General features: G+C 36.1%; 2 protein-coding genes across 3 annotated transcripts; both read left to right on the top strand.

Annotated features, from left to right (window-relative positions):
• The first annotated feature begins 833 nt into the window (after nucleotides 1–833).
• LOC103713755 (O-fucosyltransferase family protein) lies at nucleotides 834–11050 on the top strand. 2 transcript variants are annotated; one of them, XM_088709457.2, is made up of 10 exons: nucleotides 834–972; nucleotides 3640–3729; nucleotides 3926–4022; nucleotides 4790–4860; nucleotides 5607–5695; nucleotides 6608–6728; nucleotides 6820–6963; nucleotides 9010–9341; nucleotides 9446–9686; nucleotides 10562–11050. In XM_088709457.2, the coding sequence occupies exons 2-10, from the start codon at nucleotides 3664–3666 to the stop codon at nucleotides 10892–10894; spliced, it is 1494 nt and encodes a 497-aa protein (XP_088565583.2). In that variant the 5' UTR covers nucleotides 834–972; nucleotides 3640–3663; the 3' UTR covers nucleotides 10895–11050. The 2 variants fall into 2 exon arrangements, with proteins under 2 accessions (XP_088565583.2, XP_008799362.3); XM_008801140.6 differs by lacking the exon at nucleotides 834–972 and adding an exon at nucleotides 1221–1725.
• A 1837-nt stretch (nucleotides 11051–12887) lies between these two features.
• On the top strand, nucleotides 12888–20479 carry LOC103714588 (mitochondrial dicarboxylate/tricarboxylate transporter DTC-like). The gene is made up of 6 exons (XM_039130349.3): nucleotides 12888–13113; nucleotides 13594–13677; nucleotides 16682–16743; nucleotides 18595–18956; nucleotides 19797–20011; nucleotides 20121–20479. Exons 1-6 carry the CDS (start codon nucleotides 12994–12996, stop codon nucleotides 20175–20177), a joined length of 900 nt encoding a protein of 299 aa, XP_038986277.1. The 5' UTR covers nucleotides 12888–12993; the 3' UTR covers nucleotides 20178–20479.
• The last annotated feature ends 1044 nt before the right edge of the window (nucleotides 20480–21523 follow it).

Here is a 21523-nt window from a genome sequence, read left to right as displayed (position 1 = left end):
GAAAAGATTATCAGGTAAATAAAATTAAGAAAGCATCAAGCCAAATCTTTTTTTTTCTCCTCTCTTTAGATAGTCATAGACTTAGGAGAAATTAGCAATATGCAAGTAGTAAGCTAGAATAGCTATCCATAAATCAATTGTTTCTTGTGCAACACTGTTTCTTTTAAATTTTTCTCAGCTAAATAAAATAAAAAATTCTTTTCATTCTTTTTTTTCTCTCTTATAAATAATACTTAAAAGATAAATAATTCAATAGATCAAGCAAAATGCTCGAGGTCTAAGAAAAATCCCAAACACAACTACAATATATATCTCTAATTAACTTAAACAAAAATCACTCTATATACATCTCACAAATATTTATTAGCCCCTCCTGAAAATCTTGGTTGAAACTTTGCGTATATTTATTAGCTCACTAGAAACTACATGTTGTAACGGGAGGGCAGGCATTCTGATGACTTCATAGGTTGTGGAGGATGCAATTATTAATATATTTTTTTTGGTGCAGATCTGAAGACACGTATGGAGTTACCACGAGGCCATTAAATCTAATCCACGATTCTGTCGCATGGTTGTGTTCAATTTGCGGCAACTTGGAAGCTAAATCGCATCGTATGTGGGCTGACCGCGGCAGCTATTTTAAGAATTCGGCATTCCAATGTCACGCGTTGCCGGGACTTAGAGCAGCCGACTTTGCTTTGCCCCGTCGCGATCGCCGGGCGGCGAGCCCGGAACTTTATTTTACCTACTGAAAGCGCCAACCATCTCGCGTTCGGTTGGGATCCCCTGCTAGCCGTTGCCCTCCTCTCTCCTAAACCCCACCCTTCGCCTCTTCTTGCTTCGCAGCAAAGCCTTCTCCTCCTCCTCCTTCTCCTCCTCCGCTATGGAGAATCTCCGAAAGATCGAAGGAACCATCAAGTTTGGTAGGCGTACAGTGGGGACGCTCTCTTTCTTCTCATCAGCAGTTGAGAGGTCAGCTCCCTTCTCCGGTCCCTCTCTCCCTTCCCTCTCACGTCAACCCTCTCCCACAGTTCTTCTTAGCTTCCCCTCCAATCCTCTGTATTTTTCTACTACCATATTAGAGATTGTTGCCGCCCAACAACTAGGCCCAAAAAATAAAAGAAAGAAAGAAAGAAGGAAAGAGAAACATTAAAAACTCTTCTGTCAAAATCTCGTTGTGCCTCGTCTATCGTAGTCGGTCGATGAGTAGGTTTGTCTCCAAAACGTGTAAATAAAAAAAGGAAAGATTCAAGGGGTTGTTGGTAGGTGATGTTTTGTGTCTGAGATTGTTGCTTGAGACGTCCTGTTAATGGAATAAGATCTGGACAAACCGGATGACTGGTTCCAGTTTTTCGAGAGTGTATGCTGCTGATCTTTGACATGGGAAAGGAGGGTTCGGCTCGAAATCTATACCACCCAAGCCATGTGGATGGTTCTGCCAATGCTAAGGCTTCTTGGACGAAGAAGAATTATCAGGGTAGATATGTTTCGCCGGCTAATGGTTTACTTGTTCACGGGATGAAGAATGATCCTGCCTCCTTTGGGACGTTCAAGGCCATGCCGTGCATGAAGAGGCAAATGGTTATATGCAAGCATTTGAGAATGGTTGCTTTTGTCGTTGGGTTGATGTGTTCTTTCTTTGTCCTTGATTCCCTGATGCTTACTGTGATTCATCACATTAGTTTTCATAATGGCCCGGGTCCTAGAAAATCAAAGGTGCCTCAGGTACGCATTATATCTGCTGATTATTTCTGCCCCGTGTTGCATGTGGAGTGAATTGGTGTGTGTCATGACATAAGGCTTAGGCAGCAGTGGCGATTTAGGTGTGCGAACATGTTGTGATAGATTGATACCATATCACTTGTTGCAGAATTTATTCTAAATATTGCTTTAGAGAAAGCTGATTCCGTAATTAACGGGATTGTTGTGCTATTGCAAACCTGATTCAACTTCGATCACTCAGTGCCTTTTAGTTCTCAACTTTTTGTTCAGCTTCATTTACTTAGTTTTTGCTTGTTTAGATAAATTACTTCGTAACAGTTTTTGCATATCAAACAAAGTCTGAAATATCTATAGAGTTTTTAGGTAATTATGAATTCATAGGTTGTTTCCTTCCTTCCTTAATATCTTTTGTGACATCTTATCAGAAACAGCCGACGATGTATTTCTATCATTTTTCCTGAAGAATCACTTTCTTCATTCTAAATATAGTTAAATAACTAATGATGTTTAACCTATTCAGGATATTTTTAGGAATCAGACATGTGCACGTATCTTGACTAGGGATATTTGTTCTCTTATTCTCTTGGCTTGATGCAAGTTGAATCCACTTGGAGAAATTAAGGCATCTTCACTTCTATAATTTTGGCTATAACATAATCGTCTCACAAAGTTTGTCAATGGAATCATATTATCTCCACTTTGTTGTCAATGGGCAACAAAGTTGCTGGTGACTAAACTGTTGATTTGCATCTTTACAGTTGTTACTTGTTAGTGACTAAACATTCTGTGTAAGGTGAGGGGGCTTTTGTCAGTGTAAAGGAATAATTAATGTTTTATGTGCAGAATGTTGCTTTGGACATGTTGATGTCTCAAGTTTTCTCAAACAGGAGTATCTCTGGGTATTTGGTGGATTAACCCTTATAGATAAGAACAATTGAAGCAATTTGGGGGCTCCAGTCTTGGAAATTATATATAAATGGCTTGTGATTGCAAGGTATATAGAAATTTTGGAGGATAATTGAAGCCTAGGTGGTGAATGTTGATTTAAACATATAGATGTTTCAGATTCTATCTCTTGAATTGGACTATCTCTGTGCATTAGATTGGCATGTTGATGTCTAGACAGATAAGGAACAGTTGAAGAATTCAGGGATCCAGTCTTGGAAACAATATATGAAAAGGCTTGTGATTTTAATGTATATAGGAATTTTGGAACCGTGCCTGCATAATATTAAGGGATTAGGAAAATTTAAGAATTAACTATTTTATATGTTGTACTATGGGAGGCCTCAAGGGAAATGTAATGATTAGAAAGCTTCATTCAGAAATAGGAGAATTGAGTGATTAGTTTAAAATTGAAATTCGCTGGATTCAGCCCCTTGTTTTTGTTATTCCTTTCTGACTTTTCTTCTGAGGTGCATTTTTCTGGTCAGTTTTGCACCTGTGTTATGGGAAGGGATTTAACAAGATTATGCAACTGCTTACATCTAAATGTTTGGTCTATTATTTAGTCCAGCTGCTTTTGATAGTTTTAATTTTACCTCATAATATTTGGATAATTGCTTTGCATGTATGACCTTAATGGAAATTTGATAGCTGTTACTACTTGCTGCATGCAAAAGAAGGATTAAGTGTCCATCCTTTTCCTTTTTTAATATTGATATACTCAACAAAGTACTAGTACTTTATATGTAAAAATGATTTTCATCATAACTCCAAATAATGGTTTTTTTAAGATTTACTTAACACCTCTTTTTTTTTAATAAACTGGGATTGATGTTCCTTTCTATTTCTAGTGGAACTTTGTTGAACCTACTTTGTGATCTGTTCATTCTTTATGATGGAAATGTTAGAACATGCATGGGTATCAGATATATATGGACTCATTGAGGCCTTATGTTACTTGTATATTTGAAGGAAGTCAGGAGTAGATTTGATGACATGGAGAAGACCGAAAAGATAATGTATGGGCGTCTTATATCTTTGGCTTCTACTGCTCTTGCAAAGGTTTGTTTGATTATTAAAATCCATGTCACATGAGATCAGGAGGGGCTAATCCCACCTTCCTACCCTTTACAAACCTCAGCCTTGGGGGTCGACTCCAACCCTTGCCCAGTTGGCAAGGGCTAATACCATCTGAGCAAGTGCTCTATGTACTGCTTTTTAAAACAATTCTTTTTTATCAATAATTCTTTTGGAACAGAATGGATTTCAACATGGTTCATTCGCACAATGGGAGGAGCCAGAACAAGCAGCCAAATGGAGACCTTGTGCTGATAAACAGAATCTGGTTCATCAGGGTAATCTTTTACTGTAATGGCATTTTAGAATTCCTAATGGACTGTCTAGGCATCATTATGCTGCTCTTATAATTGAGTTGCAGGGTGGCAGACAAGAAACAATATCCCAGTTGCACCTTGCTGATAATTCCTTAATTGTATGCATAATGGAGGAGATGTAAAGAATTTTCAATTTTTCATGTACTTTAAATATTGAAAGGAAATATTGGCTGTAGTGATAAATAGGTCTCAGGAAAAGTTTCTGGGTGGACAGAAAAATCTTCTAGGAGAGTTTATTGTTGGATTTTTTTTATTATATTACCTTCATGTATTCCACAAATTTTCTGCAATTTATAGTATTGCTGAAAAGGATTGATATAAAATTTAAATTTGGGCGAAAACAACTCTGGAAAGTCTAAGAAGTTGTATTTTGAGATGCATTACTGGTACAAGCTTTCTAAGGGAAATGTTCATGGAAATCCAGATTTACAGAGGCATCTGGAATAGGCTTATTATAGTAAATAGGATAAGCAAGGATGATCATCTTTTAAAGAATATACCAGATTCAGGGAAACAACGAATAACATGAAGCGAGCACCAACCACTGCATGAATTAGCTTAGAGAGTCAGTTATCCTATTACATACAATGATCCATTTGTAGATATTTTGATCATGAATTGGTCAAATACAAAAGAGCCTATTGGAATAGACAGGAGAATAGTAGCTCATCATATTTTTGAATTCTTGTATGATGTTTGGCTTACAATTAGTAATGTCATTGCAACAGAGCATGCCAAGAAAAAAACAGGCTACATATTGGTGAGCGCAAATGGCGGTTTGAACCAACAACGAGTTGCTGTAAGGATCTAAACTGATAGCTTGACATTTTTTATGCACTCAAAAAGGATTATTATTGTTGTTGTCATTGTTGTTGTTGTTTTACATTGTTTTACTTTAATATGTGGTATGCCGTATGCATGATACTTACTGACAGCACCAATGTCTATAATGCTAAAGTTTGTTACATTCTTTTAGTTAATGAAAACTTAGCTTATAGAATCAGCTTGTAACATTTCTTACTAAGAATTGTTTTATCATATGCAAACTTTAGTCAGTGTCTAAAAATGTTATGCTAAACTTGTTTATGGGGTCTAAAAATAAGCATACACTTGTTAAAATTTTGTGTACAAATAATAGATCAATAGCCACTCACTACAGGCCAAAACCACCAGCATGACAAAACATTTTTATTAATTGAAGCATCCAATAAGTTTAAAACAACTTAATTAGATTTATGCAATGAGACTTAATAACATTACTTTTACTTCTCATTTTGTATGGTAGGAAGCTTCAAACAAGGTCATGAAAAACTATAGAAAGATTTGATCTTGGATTTCCTGGTTGCAAGTTATTAAATACATGTTTAATCAAGGTTAGCTTTATTTTTGTGCTTACAAGTATTACATTAAGAACTAATTACTTTTCTGACAACTGCCATCACCAGAACTGCAATTCTCATTGTTTTTATCTTCATCCTCTACATCTTCTTCATGATCACTGTTATAATTATTTTCTTATACGGACTTTTCATCATATTTTCACAGGTGTGCAATGCTGTTGCTGTTGCTGCTTTACTCAATGCCACTCTGGTTCTTCCTAAATTTCTTTACAGCAGTGTTTGGAAGGACACTAGGTTTGCTATCATAAATTCTTATACCCGTGACAAAATACATCTACCTTTATGTGTTTATTCTTCTGGATGTTGATGTCACCTTTAATATGAAGCTTTACTATTATATAATTGATCTCTAAATATATAGTTTCTGATTTGATCAAGTTTTAGTACTTTGACATGCAAGTTTAGAGAGCAAGAGAATCTGAGTCTAAATCTTGTTTGTGATTGATTGATAAGCTATGTAAATTTAGAATCCAAGCAATCACTTACACCTAAAAACAGAAAATCAAATATTTCAGAAGCTTTTGACCTATTCATCAAGTATGTGATGTTTAAACATGTTTAAAGTACTTAAATTTTCTTTTTATGGGTGACGACAGGTCTTAGTGTATCTTTTTTCTTGTATCATATGCCAGGTCTTCAAATGTTTCCAATGCAATTGGTCGCATCAGATTGGTTTCAGTCAAACCATTCAGTTTGCAGCTGGCAGAAACCATGAATTTAAACCAATATTTCATACCTAAATTTTATGGTAGTTATTATCGTAACCAATTTAGGGTATTTGAATATCTCTATAATACAAGACCAAGATAGCGAACTCACTGTTTTCCTTGTTCAGTTGAAGATAGTTTTCTCATGCGGAGTGGTGTTACTAGTGAGCTGAAGATTCTTCTAAATTTTTAACCTTCAAAATATATCAAAATAATTATATCATTCATGTGCCTGTATCATGTGGAAGGGGGACTTTTTGGATTTATGTTTCGATAAGAAAAAAAAATGTTCAAATTACTGTATATGAAAGATGAAAATGCATGAATTTATTCCAATGCCATTTCTACAGTCTAAACATCATGTACGTTGGTTGCCACATCTAATACAGTTTTGATCTTTTGTCAAATACTTAGTAATTAATGAACTTATGTTTTGCAGCCAGTTTGGTGATATATATCAAGAAGAGTATTTCATAAATTATTTGAAGGATGATGTAAATATTGTAAAAGAGTTGCCTTCTCATCTGCAGTTGCTTGATATTGAAGCAATTGGTAGCCAAGTATGGTTCTTGTTCTCTTTGATAGAATTCATTTAGGTATATGATTTGGAATCATCTTATAAATAATCATTTTCCTATTTACTTTTCCCAGATCACCGACATGGATATTATGAAAGAGGCTAAACCCATGTATTTTGTCAAAGTTGTACTTCCTCTCCTACTAAAAAATGATGTTGTTCATTTCCTTGGATTTGGAAATCGCCTTGCCTTTGATCCGTTACCTTCCAATCTGCAGGTTCATATTAATTCAAAGGGATATTTTGATTTATAAATTGATTTAAGTATTTAACAGTTTTTTCCTTTTCTGTTTGCCCTGCGCTATAGATAGCAGTTGTGAATATCAAGGAGGTACCAAATGTTGCTCATTTATGAGAACTACCTAACTTATAAACATAATATTCAAACAATATGTCTATGTTTGTGTTTATGTATTTGCATTGCCACATATCATAGTTGAGAAAAAAATAACTGTGTTCTATTGTTCATTTCATGCTTTCTTACCTATAGTATTCCGAGATTCTGACCTGAATATCTGTAGCATGGAAGTGTAGATCTGAATCTCATACACCGACCTCAAAAGCTACTTGTACTCAGAGATTAGTGTAGTGAAATCATGAAGACCAATTCTACTTTCCTTTCCTTGACAAGGAATTTGTAGAGTTGGAGAAAATTAACAAAAGAGAGTCATATTTACTTTTAAGTGAGGATGTACATGCAAAAATGCTATCTGCCGTACATAAACACTTTGGAACATGAAAGAATGATATTCACTTACACTATCTAGTTTTTTTTTCAAAAAAAAAAGACTGCCTTAAAAAGAAAAATCCTAGTTTCACTCTTTCATGTTAGAATCACCATCTTTTGTGTGCCTTGTTTATTTATTGTGAAGTTTTTTCATTGTCATGGACAAAGATATCAGTAAGATTCTGTCTAGAATTTCAGTTTTGTTCACTTTTGTTCACTTATGTTGTATTGAAAAAATTTGAACACAGCTTAGTTATGATCATGTTGACCTTCTAGGCTTTTCATTTCATTAAGTGATGATCAAATTATCACCAAAAGCAATGAGATGTTGATTAGGAAATCCTAATTGCTTTGCTTTTAGTTTGAGATTGGCTCTAGCTTGACTTTTAACCATATGTTCTGCTTATCTGACAGACCACATTATCAACATAGAGGCTAATCTTGATTATAATGTTAAATTAATGCTTAGGAGGGATTTATTGAGCTTAATTTGTTTTTCCATCACTGTTTGACAATTTGCTATCGTACCAGTCTAAATGAGAAGATAGTTTGCAATCCTTTGCATTTGGACATATACTATCTTTGGTATTCTCCATTGTAAAAAAGTCATTAATATGGAAAAAAAGGCAAGAAAAGATAGGAATGCACATGCACCCAAAAAAAAGACAGGATTGCACCGCCAGATGGAGAAGAAAGGGGCAGTTTAAAGTCTCAATATGAAATGATGAGAAAGGAGGTAAGAATAGGAGAGAAGATAGACTTACGTCCCCTTTTAAAAAACAGACAAGTGTATTGTAGATGAGAGGAGAAATAAAAGGGAAAAAAAGGCTAGAGAAGCGTTGAAACAGAATTAAAACTTTGAAGAGAGAAGAGAAACAAAAGAAGGAAGATGAGAGAAGACAGAAAAAAATGGGGGTTAGAGAGACTGTTCATGTAACTCAACTGATTCTCTTTTTGCACAACTTCAACAACCCCTGTTTATAGTGAACTCATGACTCTTGAACTACGACAAATCAAGTTTCATGAATTCGTAGACTTTTGGTTAGATGGTACCTTTAATGTCCCTGTGTTATGACATTTGACTGCGCTTTATCACTCTTTAGTGACTATTATTTTGTCCTTTGGGGCTGCTCTTATTGAACCTTTATAGCTTGTTGGACAGCTACCATTTGTATCTCATTAATAAACTCTTGAAGTGTTCATGACCCTCGTATGACCCATTACTTGTGACAGGATACATACACATATTTTGCATTTGTTCACCTACTTATAGCTTTGCATTCACCACTCACTACATGAACACATCCTCACCACTGCATACATTAAAAAGTAATAGTCTTGCAACCGAACTATTAAGACCCCAGATAAACTACATTCAGTTGATCTGGATGATGTGCAACTTTTCTTGAGGACACATTGCATATCTTCTTTTTGTTGATGTTTTAGTAAGGAAGAGAATTGCATTATTGCCTGTTCCAAAAGACCCACAAATTTCTACTAACATACACATCATTTTGATCTTTAACTTGTTTTGCAGAAACTAAGATGCAAATGCAATTTTCATGCATTAAAGTTTGTGCCCAGAATTCAAGAAATTGGTTCTTTATTGGTCAGAAGAATTCGCAAGTATGAGTCAGGGTTGACCGAGTTGGACAAATATTTACTTGGAAGCTATATGCCCGATGCCCCTACGAAAGGGCATAATATTTCTGGAGAACCAGCTAGATATCTTGCTTTACATATGAGGTTCGAAATGGATATGGTGGCATACTCTTTATGCGATTTTGGTGGTGGTGAAACAGAGAGAAGAGAATTGCAAGCATATAGGGAGATTCACTTTCCTACACTCATCATGCGAATCAGAAACAAGTAAGCCAGTATTATATTTTTTTTAAAAAAAAAATCTTCCAGGCACTCAAATACCATTGCCTCTTTTGGCTAACGTCTCCCTGTTTTTCATTAATACATTTCAGCTCCATTTCTCCAGAAGAACTAAGGAATTTGGGAAGATGTCCGCTGATGCCAGAAGAAGCAGCACTCTTGCTTTCTGCCCTTGCTTTTAAACGTGAAACTTACATATATCTTGCTGGATCTCAAATTTATGGAGGTCAATCCAGAATGCTTCCGTTCACCAGGCTCTATCCAAATCTGATTACGAAAGAAGATCTTCTCTCTCCTAGTGAACTTGCTCCTTTCAGGAATTTTTCTTCTCAGGTAAGTTTAAACTTTAAAATAAACATCATTAGCATTACTAATTACCCGCATATTAAAGTTGCAAGCACGGTACGCTATACCAGTCTGAACCGGATGGTATAGAGCGTACCATACCGTATCGGTTCGGTATCAGTACTCGGTATGGGTTTTGAGAAGCATGTTATTTGCTGCTTATTTGGTTTCAAACTTTTTCAAAATTCATCACTCTTATATATAACAAATTTAAGAACTTTCATTATGATTGACTTTGAGCATTGGAGGTCTCTTTCCCTTCCATATTTTGCAGTATATGCAAGTGAAAATAAAAACTGTATCATGGGTGGCATAATGACATCAACTTGTACTGTAATACACCATGTTTTGATGGGGATCCTTTCAGTAGGACCTTGCATTTCAACAGATGTTCCATCACATGAAACTGGATTTCCAAATTACTGCAGAGTTAAGAAAAAGGCACACATCCACACGCACGAGCATTACATAGGAGCAATTGAATGAAGCGTGGGAATGATTATGCTTTTTAGTCCATCGAAAATTAAGAACCTTATAACTTTGTTAGTGCGGATCTTCAGTTTCTATGGCAACATGCAGAATGCTAAACCCATTTTAAAATGGTATGCTAAGCCCTAATGGCATTTAAGCCATGACATGTTTGGGCTCTGGGTGCATTGTTTGTGGGTGCAGACTCGCAGTCATGGACATGCTCTCCATCTGCATAATTAGATTGCTCTTTTATTTTGTATGCTTCTTCATCACATATTATCCTTTATAAGTTTTTCTTTCTTTTTTTCCCTGTTTGCATTTAGAGTGGATAGAAATTTAGCTCTATTAGTTATTTTATCAGATTCTAAAACTGAAAGCTTGTGATAATGCAGTTAGCAGCGCTGGATTTCATAGCCTGTGCAACTTCTGATGTGTTTGCAATGACCGACTCCGGAAGCCAGCTTTCATCTTTGGTGACAGGGTTCCGTACTTACCATGGCAGGGGAAATGCTCCAACATTGAGGCCCAACAAGAAGCGATTTGCCAAAATTTTGTCGGAGAATAGAACTATACAATGGAATGAGTTTGAAGAGAGAGTGAGGAAGATGATTGAAGAAAATCAAAGAGTAACTGTCAGGCGTAGAGGTAGAAGTATTTATCGACAGCCAAGGACTCCAGGGTGCATGTGCCAAGCCCCTAACCGGATCCCCTCAACATTGTTATAAAATTTTGCATTTAATTTGTGTCCTTCACTATTCTTTTTCTTTGGCCTTGCTCCATGGCTTGATCATTCTGTTCTTCTGATTAACATAATTATGCAATCCCTGACCATTAATATAGATCAGGTATAAATGATATAAAGTGGATTTTAGCTTCCAGTATCTTAATCGCTCAAGCTGTTCTACCTTTATCTGGCAAGAAAATTTGTACACACTCCCCAATGAGAAGTGCCTGAGACTGAGCTTTATGGCCTCTAGCAAAAGTTCGTCTATACATTTGAGAAATTGATTATTTTTCTGAAGCAACCTTAAATATTAACACAATCCAGAGTCTGATCCGTCGTGGCATATAGGTTTTTATTTGTTGAAAGCTGAGAACATTCGAGTAAAGAAAAACGGTGTTTTTTTTTTTTTGCTAAAAATAAAAGTATCATACATAATGTATACGGGTACAGCAAAAAAAATTAAAAAACAAAACATTATGAAAGACCCTAGGCAATACAGTGTTTTCTTTGTTTGATAGAAGAGATCCGAAGACAATGGGTTACTCGATGAGAGCTTGGTAAGTTGGCACCTTCACTCATTTCCTTTTGTTGCATCTCTTTTCTCATATCTTCCGGGAACCTGGGTTCTCTCTTTGCTTTTTTCTTAATAAAAGGGCTGGTTTTCCAAGTCGGCGTCGAGTTCTACGATTCGCTTCTGCCAAAAGAAATCTCGTTAATTGCCTATGTTCCATGACCCACATCCTCGCTTAATGTCGCTTCCAACCAACCAAGAAGCCGCATTCCGAAAAGATTGCTATCATTGGCTTGGCCAGGCAGTTAGGCGTGACATCATGTTTATATGGTTCTTCTAGCCATGTAGAGCTACCTTTATCGACTTTCCAATTTAGTGCCTCTTGTTACTCTATTAAAAATATCAAAAAGAAAGTGATAAAGATACATTTCATCTCGAACTCTAGCGCTAAGGCGACGTTGTTGAAGCATTAGTTGGGGTTTGCTTCATCATGCCTCCATCATGGAAGTTAATGATTTTCCTACTATGGCTTTGGCTAAAAATTATGATTATTCTATAAACTTAAGTTTGCGAATAGTTAATTCTTATATAATTCTACGATCAGAGAAGATCACATTTGAGAAATTTGAAACTGTCGTGCCTCTAGATACGAAAGAACAATTAATAGATAGCTTTAGCATTGATTAGGTAAAATCACATTTGTATCTTTTATGTAACATTGATAAATTTTAATTTTTTGAGTCATCGTAACTCTAAAACAACTACTTACATTCAATTTATGCCTATCAAGATTTAGTATTAGGCCCTCATATAGACCCACATAATTTATTTTCGATTTTTTTAATAGAGAAAGAATGAGAGGTGATCTATCTCTATTATAATTATCCAAGCCTAGATTTCAAAAAATGCACCACTCAAAAATTGAGCCTACAATCATTTGTTGCCAATTAGAAAGGTGTGAGCATTTTATGCCAAAGTCATCAAAAGTTCTCTCATACCATCTTTTTGCTAACGATCAAACCATACATTCTAAAAATTTACCACTTCATAATTCATCATCTAATGCCCTTTCAACTCCTACAAATTTGTACTTTTTTTTTTTATGAAACTTATAGATGTGAGTCATGAAGTACCATCTCAACTAGTGAAAATCTTGTAGTCTTCATTTCTGTCTTAAAATATGAAGGATTTAAAAATCGAGCTGATTAATTAGTATAAAATAATTTTTCATTTTTTTAAAAAAATATGTTACTTAAGGAAAGAATAGTGGGTAGGTCATGAGGCTATGGGTAGGTAGTTGGTACTGAAATAAAAACGGTCTGTTGATTTGGTGGTGCCTGAAAAGATCAGTAACTTTTACCAAAAAAAAAAAAAAGATCAGTAATCGCGTGACTTGAAATCAAGTGCAGTTACGCACATGCCGGAAGGGGACGGTGGGCCTCCCGAATCATGCCCGCAGGCGGTCGAACCGAGGAGTCGGCGCTGTTATATAAAAAAGCCAGAACTTAGGTTTTTGGTCGCTTCCTCTCGTTTTTTCCTTTGCGCCTCCCCTCTCCCCTTCGTTTTTTCTCTCGGCCATTTCCGGTGAAATGGCGGAGGCGAAGCCCAAGAGCCCGACCGGAGTTTGGGGAACCGTCAAGCCCTTCGCCAATGGCGGGGTTTCTGGGATGCTCGCCACCTGCGTCATCCAGCCGATCGATATGGTCAAGGTGAGATCTTCCCTTTTCCTTCCCCGATCCTTTTCGCATCACCTGAAGGATTTTTGATGTGTTTCACCCCCCCCCCCCAAAAAAAAAAAACAAAAAAAAGATAGATTAGGTCTTGGAGGAGGAGTCGCAGGCTTCTTGTTCTTTCTCTTCTGTGTGGTTTTCGAGGCAATGAGTTTAATTTTGGGCTGTTTTATTTGTATAATTTTCTTATATCGATGTAAAAGTGGTTTCTATGGGACCTGAGAGCTCTTCTTGGATGGGTTTTGTTTTCTCTGTTCTAGATCCGAGAAAATGGCGGGTTCTTATTTCTTGATTCAATGAGTGGATGTCTGTTGTGTAAAGAAAAACCTTTTTTTCTTGGATTGTTTAATGATTTTTTGGTGGATCTGAGATCTATTCTTAGGAGGATCCAAGATATATTGTAACATAGCCCTCTTCAGTGTTGTGATGCATATGTTTTGGTGAATCTTTGTTTGGTAGGTGAGGATCCAATTGGGTCAGGGATCGGCAGTCCAAGTGACGAAGAACATGCTTGCCAAAGAGGGTTTTGGCTCCCTTTACAAGGTTTGCTCTTCAACTATGTTACAGCCTCCACCATAATCTCCCTTTTATTGTTTCTCCGAGGTGGTTTGCTTTTGCTCGTCGCTTATTCCAATTGAAGCTTTTTGAAATTTCATGAGATGTATAATAAGTTGTTTTTTCTTTTGGCAAGCTTGTTGTTGCCCGTTTTGCTTTAATGTTGTTATAGTCTCAATATTGGTTGATGGACATGGCACTCTGGAATGCAGAACACAACATTCTATGACATGGAAAAATATACAACTGTATTGCATATTGCCACAATTATAACATTTAAGTGAAATGAGAAATGGAACGGCAAATAAAGCAAGATATTATATTGCAATTAAGGAAAAACTTTTGAATTTGGAATTATTTGTGTCGATCTGTATGTTTCTTGTACATTTAGAACCCTTTTACTATTAGGGTCATAAAGAAACTAGTATGTGCTGATACGTGTCCAAGAACAATAAAACGAGCAAATGAAGAAACAAAGCAACATGACACTGAAGGCCCTGGAACCCTATATCGGCATAATAAGCACTTCTCCCTTTATCTATGTCATATATCAAAATTTCTTTTAACTTGAAATTTCCTTTCTTTCTCAACACCAATTGAGCTTTTTGATGGACAATTAATGAACTAGTGAGCAAAGATCCACCTTTAACAATCCTTTCCTCATTGTTTTCTTTTTACTGGCAATCATCAGCATGTACTAAAGGAGAATGACCAAAAGAATTGCTATATTAGATTGCAATATAAAGCCCGAACTATTTATCTGAGAACAATCTTCAATTCCATCCCTCTTCCGTTTTCTTCTACGATTTCTCATGCTGCTTTTATAAATCCTTGTGGAAAGTGTCTGCTTCTCAGATTGTTTAACTCCTAAGTTCCATGAACTTGGTCATAAAAAATCTTAGCCCCCTAAATCTACTGTGATAGATAAATTCGTTTTCTGGTTTTCCTAGCAGAAGATGTTTCCCATTGTGCTTTCTCTGTCTTTCCCACCTCTTGGAGATTTCTTTTTGATTTTTTTAAGAATAAAAACTTTTAGTTGGTTTGGAAGTTTGAAAATTGTTAATTTTTCAATCAATCGTAAACGACAAAAAAAAAACATTTCATGATCATGCATACTAGTGCTCTTCTAGGCGATTATGGAATGGTTACTTAAAAAGAAAGGGTTCAAATCACTCAAAATGAGTTTGGGCAAGTCTTGATCCTAATAGTTCCAATTTTTTGCCATATGTTTTGTACTTACTTGGAATGTTGTGCTACTTAGGCAATGCATTCTTGATACTTCTAATCTCATCTTCAATTTCATTTGTTTTGTTGTTATCTATAGTGATCCTAGTTTAATCAAAAGTTTTCGAGTTGATTTTGTATATTTAATTAGCAGTTATGCTTTATAGAAACTAGATCATTTGCTATTATGTACTCTTTTATATAATTTAATGCATCTATCTCTTTGCTGCTTTTGCTTTCCTCTTTTGTAAGAACAATGCTTTCTCCCTTCACATGGACCTGATGCTACTGAGGTTACAATCAAAATTCTGCTAGATATAACCAAATTATTGCTGTTCTAGCTTGAGTTTAAATTTAGTTGTTTTGCTTCACAGAGTACTGTGTGGTGTCTCATTGTCTATTTCATGTTGATTTAAATGAAATTCAACTTTTTTTAACCATTCATATTACTAACAATTCTTTTCATTTATGGCATGAAATAGTGCTGGTTCTGATCAAAATGAATGATGCAATATAAGTTTCAGCTAGAATGGTCAGAATTGGATTAGTTTGAGGTTAATAGGGGTTTGATATTCTATATTTAGCTTCATATGTAAGTATTTGAACAATAAACACCACTCTGATATTTTCTATCAAATCTAACTCATGTCTTATTGAAAAGGTTCTGGTTTAGTTTTCTTATTCTATTGCCTGTCAAGGAAGCTGCTTTCTTTCTTTATGTCTTCCATAATTTTGAAATTTCAATTTGAGCAAGTAAATCATATGTGAAGTTACACTATAGCACTCTCTTCTCGCTCCCTCCCTTGCTCCCCCCCATGCATGCACACATGCATGCACGCACAAATGCATGTGCATGCAGGCTTGAGCGTGGGGGTCGTTGGGTTGCTTGCCTGCTTATCTATTCTAAATCTTCCATCCAAAGTAATTAGATAGGTTTTCTTCCTTTTTCTCCTATTATATCATCAATATGGAACAAGAGGAAGTTGTATGTATTGGACAGGACCCTGAAAGGTCTATCTGATCTTCTGTTGGGTGTGGATTCTATCTTCTTCAATTTCTTTTCTGTCCGAACCAATAATTGAGCCTACTAAGTAATCACTGTTTTCGAATATTGTGTTATTTCATTGCATGTTTTCCCTCATGTGCGACAACAATTTGAACCTTAGAGTTTAGACGGGTTAATCTTATGCCAAAACTATTCTTGACCTAATACAGGTGTCTTGCAATCTTAGTCTAATTTCATGCCTTTTTACATTCATATGCATGTGTGAAGTAGAGAAATAACTCTTATGATGTGTCATCATAATGAAGTAGGTTGACACATAAGTGAAATTTAACCATGTAAGATCATGTCCACTTTACACAATTTCTTAACAATGAATTTTCTTGTGACTTATGAATATATAGTGCACTAGAAACTTAAAAATCTCATGTAGTTTTCTTTTATTTTTTCTTGCCAACACTAGTAATCGTCAAATTGTTTTTTGTTTTTCCGCGATACAACATCTATTAAAGGTTTTTTGTATTTAATTTAGGAATGATATTTTAGTTTAGCATTTGGATTCCCATTGATTAGTTGATTCTTGCAAAATATGCCATTTGCATGGTCAGTTGTCCCTCCCCCAAATTATGTTGGATATGACTGAAAGCACCCACTTATTGCCTTGTGAAAAATTGTAACTAATTGGATTATTCTTTTTAAGTCTTCTCTTTGTTGTTTCCAAAGGTCCTTTCTGTTTTTTGTGTCTGATTTAATGTTCTGGAGCAGGGACTGTCAGCTGGTTTACTAAGACAAGCTACTTACACGACGGCACGACTAGGATCCTTCAGGTAAGAATAATAATATCATAATTACTTATTTCAATACATATTCATGAATAATACATGTTGGACTAAAATAATGCAGATGCGAGGACAATCCGAATTGTTAAACTAACTACTGTTCCTTCCTTGGTCCTGTTTGGATTATCTAAATTCCAGCTCAGATTGGGTTCAAGACAGGCACTTCTAATTTCAAACTAAAATTTGCCGAGCTCGTACCAACTTTTAAAAATCATTTCAGTTCGTTGGTACGGGTTTCCTGGGCCAAGGCAGTTTAGTTTGAAAGAATCAAGATGCTGCCTTATTGATTTGAACCAATTTGGCAGCAATCCTTCTCATAATTTGGTCAGATGGGAATGTGATTGAGTGATATGTGCTGGGTATTGGAGTTCAAGCTGTAAGTGGGTATTGTCTAGTGGCACCATCCAGCTGGGGTTTGGTCTTGTTCAGGTTGATCCTGATGGTCGAATTTCTGTTTGGGTGGATTAACCTTTATGAATCAGCTCTTATTTGCATGAATGCCCAAAATGTTCTGTAATTTTTATGATGGCCTGCTATATCAATGCTTGCAACATCTTTACCTTTAGAAGGGGCCAACACACTGCCTATGACAAACATAATTTGATTATCAACTAAAAGCTAGTCCTTTACAACCTCCAAAAGTCCATCACTATCTGAACATAGTAAGCTTGTTTCAATATCATATCATTTATTTCTGAAATTATGACCAGTTTGTTGGATCCTTTTTCTAATTAATGATTAGTTTGCTCAATTCTTTTTTCTAATTGATGTGCTCTTGGGCCTTGTTCCTTCTGCTACTACGGATGCTCCTGGTTTTTTTTAGTGCTTGTATTAGTGTTGCTACAGATGCTCCTTCTAAATCACTTTTACCTTAACTAAGATGGGCCTGCAGTCCGGATGACCCAAGACTTAAGCAACACGCATTACATGAGATGATTGCAGCTAAGGAGTAATTGACTTTTATTTATCAGTGTGTATATCCTGTAACAATTAGATAGCATTTCTTCTGTCTACGCTTTTTTCTCAAATATAGTTACATCCAAGGAAGCCTAAAACAAGCCTTGTGAAAGACAAGGAACCTAGCTTATACTTGTGTTTTTTTCAGTGCAAGCTAAACACAGCTCTGTCAAGGAAGGGGCTTAGTCTGGGTTAATAAGTGTTAAGAAATAGTTTAAAGATGATAGTTATAATGGAGGATGCAGACTACAACTAGTACTTGATATCATTTAGGATTAATAAATTGAATCCACCTTTTAAGGTACGTGTGGCTTTTTTGTTGTAGTTGCTGTTACAGTAAGGTTGTGGATTTCTTCTTTTTCGCATCTTAAGACATTTTCATTTCTTTCTCAACAAATGTAATTGAAAACTTTTCCTGATATGTAGAATCATCAAATGGTTAGATTACAAGGAGTTAAGACTAGCCTTCATCTAGGAGGAGGCTGCTTAATTGAATGGGATGCATAGGAGCCTTTCTTTTGCTGCCATGTGAAATTTTACCCATCTGTCATGAAGTGTCAAATATACATGACTTGAGTGTGTTCTACTCTTCCGCATGCCAGATCGGGCGCTAGTTACTCTGTTCTCAGAGAGAGCAAAATTGAACTCCTTTCTCTGAGTCTCCTTATTATTGAACTGACAGTTTTGCACTGTAATGTATCTAATTTGAGCTGGTCTAAGAGCATGCTTAAGTTCATATCACATCAACTAGCATCAAATTGGCCCAGTGACCAACTATGCTATTGTTTTGGAATTGTATGGTTGATAAAAATGTGTTTAGGTAAGAATAAGTATCCTAATGCGATACTATGTTGGCTACTGACTGTTTTCTGTTTTTTTTAGGGTGTTGACAAGCAAAGCAGTTGAGGCGAATGATGGGAAGCCATTACCTCTACTACAGAAAGCTTTTATTGGGCTGACAGCTGGAGCAATTGGAGCATGTTTTGGTAATCCAGCAGATTTGGCACTCATCCGAATGCAGGCTGATGCAACTTTACCTCCAGCACAGAGGCGAAACTATCAAAATGCTTTCCATGCACTCTATCGTATTATTGCTGATGAAGGGGTTCTAGCACTTTGGAAAGGTGCCGGTCCTACTGTAGTTAGAGCAATGGCATTAAATATGGGCATGCTTGCCTCATATGATCAGAGCGTTGAGTTTTTCAGAGATTCACTTGGTTTAGGGGAAGTTAGTACCGTATTTGGTAAGATTCTTGGCAATTATGCCCTTTTCTTTTGGAGCTAGAGTCATTCTTATAGCAACCAACAGAAAATTGTTGATATTGTGGATTTTGTTTGATAAGATGTGCGTGACCAAAATATCTGGAGAAGACTAGGTCGGTCTGGCTATATTATGTTGGCTTTTCTAGTTTGATATCATCAGTTGTTTCCATCTTAGGATTCTTCTTGCAATATCTCCTTCTTAGAATTTGAAAGGTTAACTGTTTACAGGTCTTATAAGCCTATGGGCATGTTTTTGTATTCTTGTTGATCGTGATCTTCTGGTTATGTGTATAATTAATCACTAAAGAAAATTTCCAAGTGGTCATCAATCATACGGCCTTTATCATTTTCTGCCTTTGATCTGCTGCCATAAGTTGATTGTGCCTTTTGTAGTAGGAAGACTAGGTCGGTCTGGCTATATTATGTTGGCTTTTCTAGTTTGATATCATCAGTTGTTTCCATCTTAGGATTCTTCTTGCAATATCTCCTTCGTAGAATTTGAAAGGTTAACTGTTTACAGGTCTTATAAGCCTATGGGCATGTTTTTGTATTCTTGTTGATCGTGATCTTCTGGTTATGTGTATAATTAATCACTAAAGAAAATTTCCAAGTGGTCGTCAATCATACGGCCTTTATCATTTTCTGCCTTTGATCTGCTGCCATAAGTTGATTGTGCCTTTCGTAGTAGGAAGACTTAATTGTGAATTGCATGGATATGACCTGTGACAAAAATCAAAATATTATACGAATTGGCAAGATTAGAAAGTTATTTCTCTATTTGGTGTAGCTTGATTTGATGTTTCTTTATCTTTTTATTGCAGGGGCTAGTGCTGTTTCAGGATTCTTCGCCTCAGCTTGCAGCTTACCTTTTGACTATGTTAAAACACAAATACAGAAGATGCAGCCAGATGCAACTGGGAAATATCCATATACTGGGTCTTTGGACTGTGCTGTGAAGACTTTGAAAAGTGGCGGACCTTTCAAATTTTACACTGGATTTCCTGTTTACTGTGTGAGGATTGCTCCCCATGTCATGGTAAAGCTTTGATCCCTCAGATTTCTAATCTAATTTGCTCTGTTATGTTTAGAAGTCTTATCTCTCTTTTTTTTCTTTTTTGTTGATGTTTGAATGGGATTTTGTGCAGATGACCTGGATATTTTTGAACCAAATCCAGAAGATTGAGAAGTCTGTGGGATTGTAGGAATCCTTATCTATTGGTGATCTCAATATGAATTGACTTCAAATTATTCATAATAAGTTTCTGGCTCTTGAATCTGTAATAGGGGCTGGTTTTGATATCATGACATCCTTTAATCACTCTTAGACTATGATGCTTTATGATTGGTCGATGTAATAATCTGTTTTTGTTGTATTTGGGAGGCATTCCCGATTAAATTTTTGGGCAGAGACTGCAGCCAGGTGTTTGGCAGCACAACAGAATTCCATACAACATTTTCTGTTACCGACTGGGATTTAAGAATTCAGTTACAGGTTCTCTTTGAATTATCGGTATTTTTCTGTTCTGGCTAGATTTCTCTGGTGGATGGTGTTTGTATTGGTGATTTTTTATGTGCTTGATTGTATTACAAAATTCTTTGGAGTATCATATGCCACATCATCCCGGTGAACTCAGTGATCTGATGGGTGATCGGTGGCAGTACTCTGCAGTTCATAGACCAGCAGTAATAATAAGGTTACGGGTATCAGAGATGGAGGAGTTATTTAGGCTGAGTATCAGAGGTAAAGGTGGAAACTGTTGAGACTGGAACTTGTTGGAGAACAGGTATCTTGACTAGATATCAATGAAAGAGTTATTTTGTTTGCTTTTTAATTTTACTGTTATAATTATGTGTATGGTGTGATGTTTAATATGTACGAAATATTTGAAATTTTATGATGCAAATAATTTGACTGATGCATGTGGATTATTGACGTATGACTTTGGAAACTGTGAACAGCAGGTCAAGAGATTGTTGTTAATTTCTGTTTAGCTGGGCGGATGCGTTTTTTGGTTTTCTCAGGAGGAAGTCACATTTGATATACGGCTGTGATCCCAATGAACTGGACTGCTTGGATTTTGTTTGATAAATATTCTTTCCTTTAGTTCTTAAGCTTTTGTTCTTGTTGTTGCTGGTGATTTACAGAGGGGCGAATATGCTACTAGTGTTAGCTGCTAGCGTAAAATCCCTGTTTTCCCAAACGGTCTGGAACTTCATTACTTTCCAAATGTCATATTTCATCATTATCTTTCCGAATATCCGTAGAATTTGGCTTTTGTTTCCCCCCAATTATGGTGGTGGTGGGAGGGGGGGGGATGCTTTAGACAGGAAACTTGACGATTCTTTTTATGCATTTAGAATTTGCGATTGAATTGGCTACTTGTTCTAGGACAGCACTCGCGAGAAAATCCTTTCAGCGAAAATTTCCTCTAGCCAATCCAGTTGTCATGCTGCTCTTGTCCTTTTATGGTATTAGCACAGATTTTTCAAAATTTATACCTGTTTTCAATCTGGTTTAACAATGTCAATCGGTCACATCAATTGAACC

The sequence above is a fragment of the Phoenix dactylifera genome, chromosome 12 (genome assembly GCF_051530095.1).
Source record: "Phoenix dactylifera cultivar Ajwa chromosome 12, Ajwa_hap1_PhDact_Kaust_v1.1, whole genome shotgun sequence".
Classification (NCBI taxonomy): domain Eukaryota; kingdom Viridiplantae; phylum Streptophyta; class Magnoliopsida; order Arecales; family Arecaceae; genus Phoenix; species Phoenix dactylifera.
Note: the sequence above shows the minus strand (reverse complement) of the source record. Positions and strands in the feature narration are given on the sequence as shown.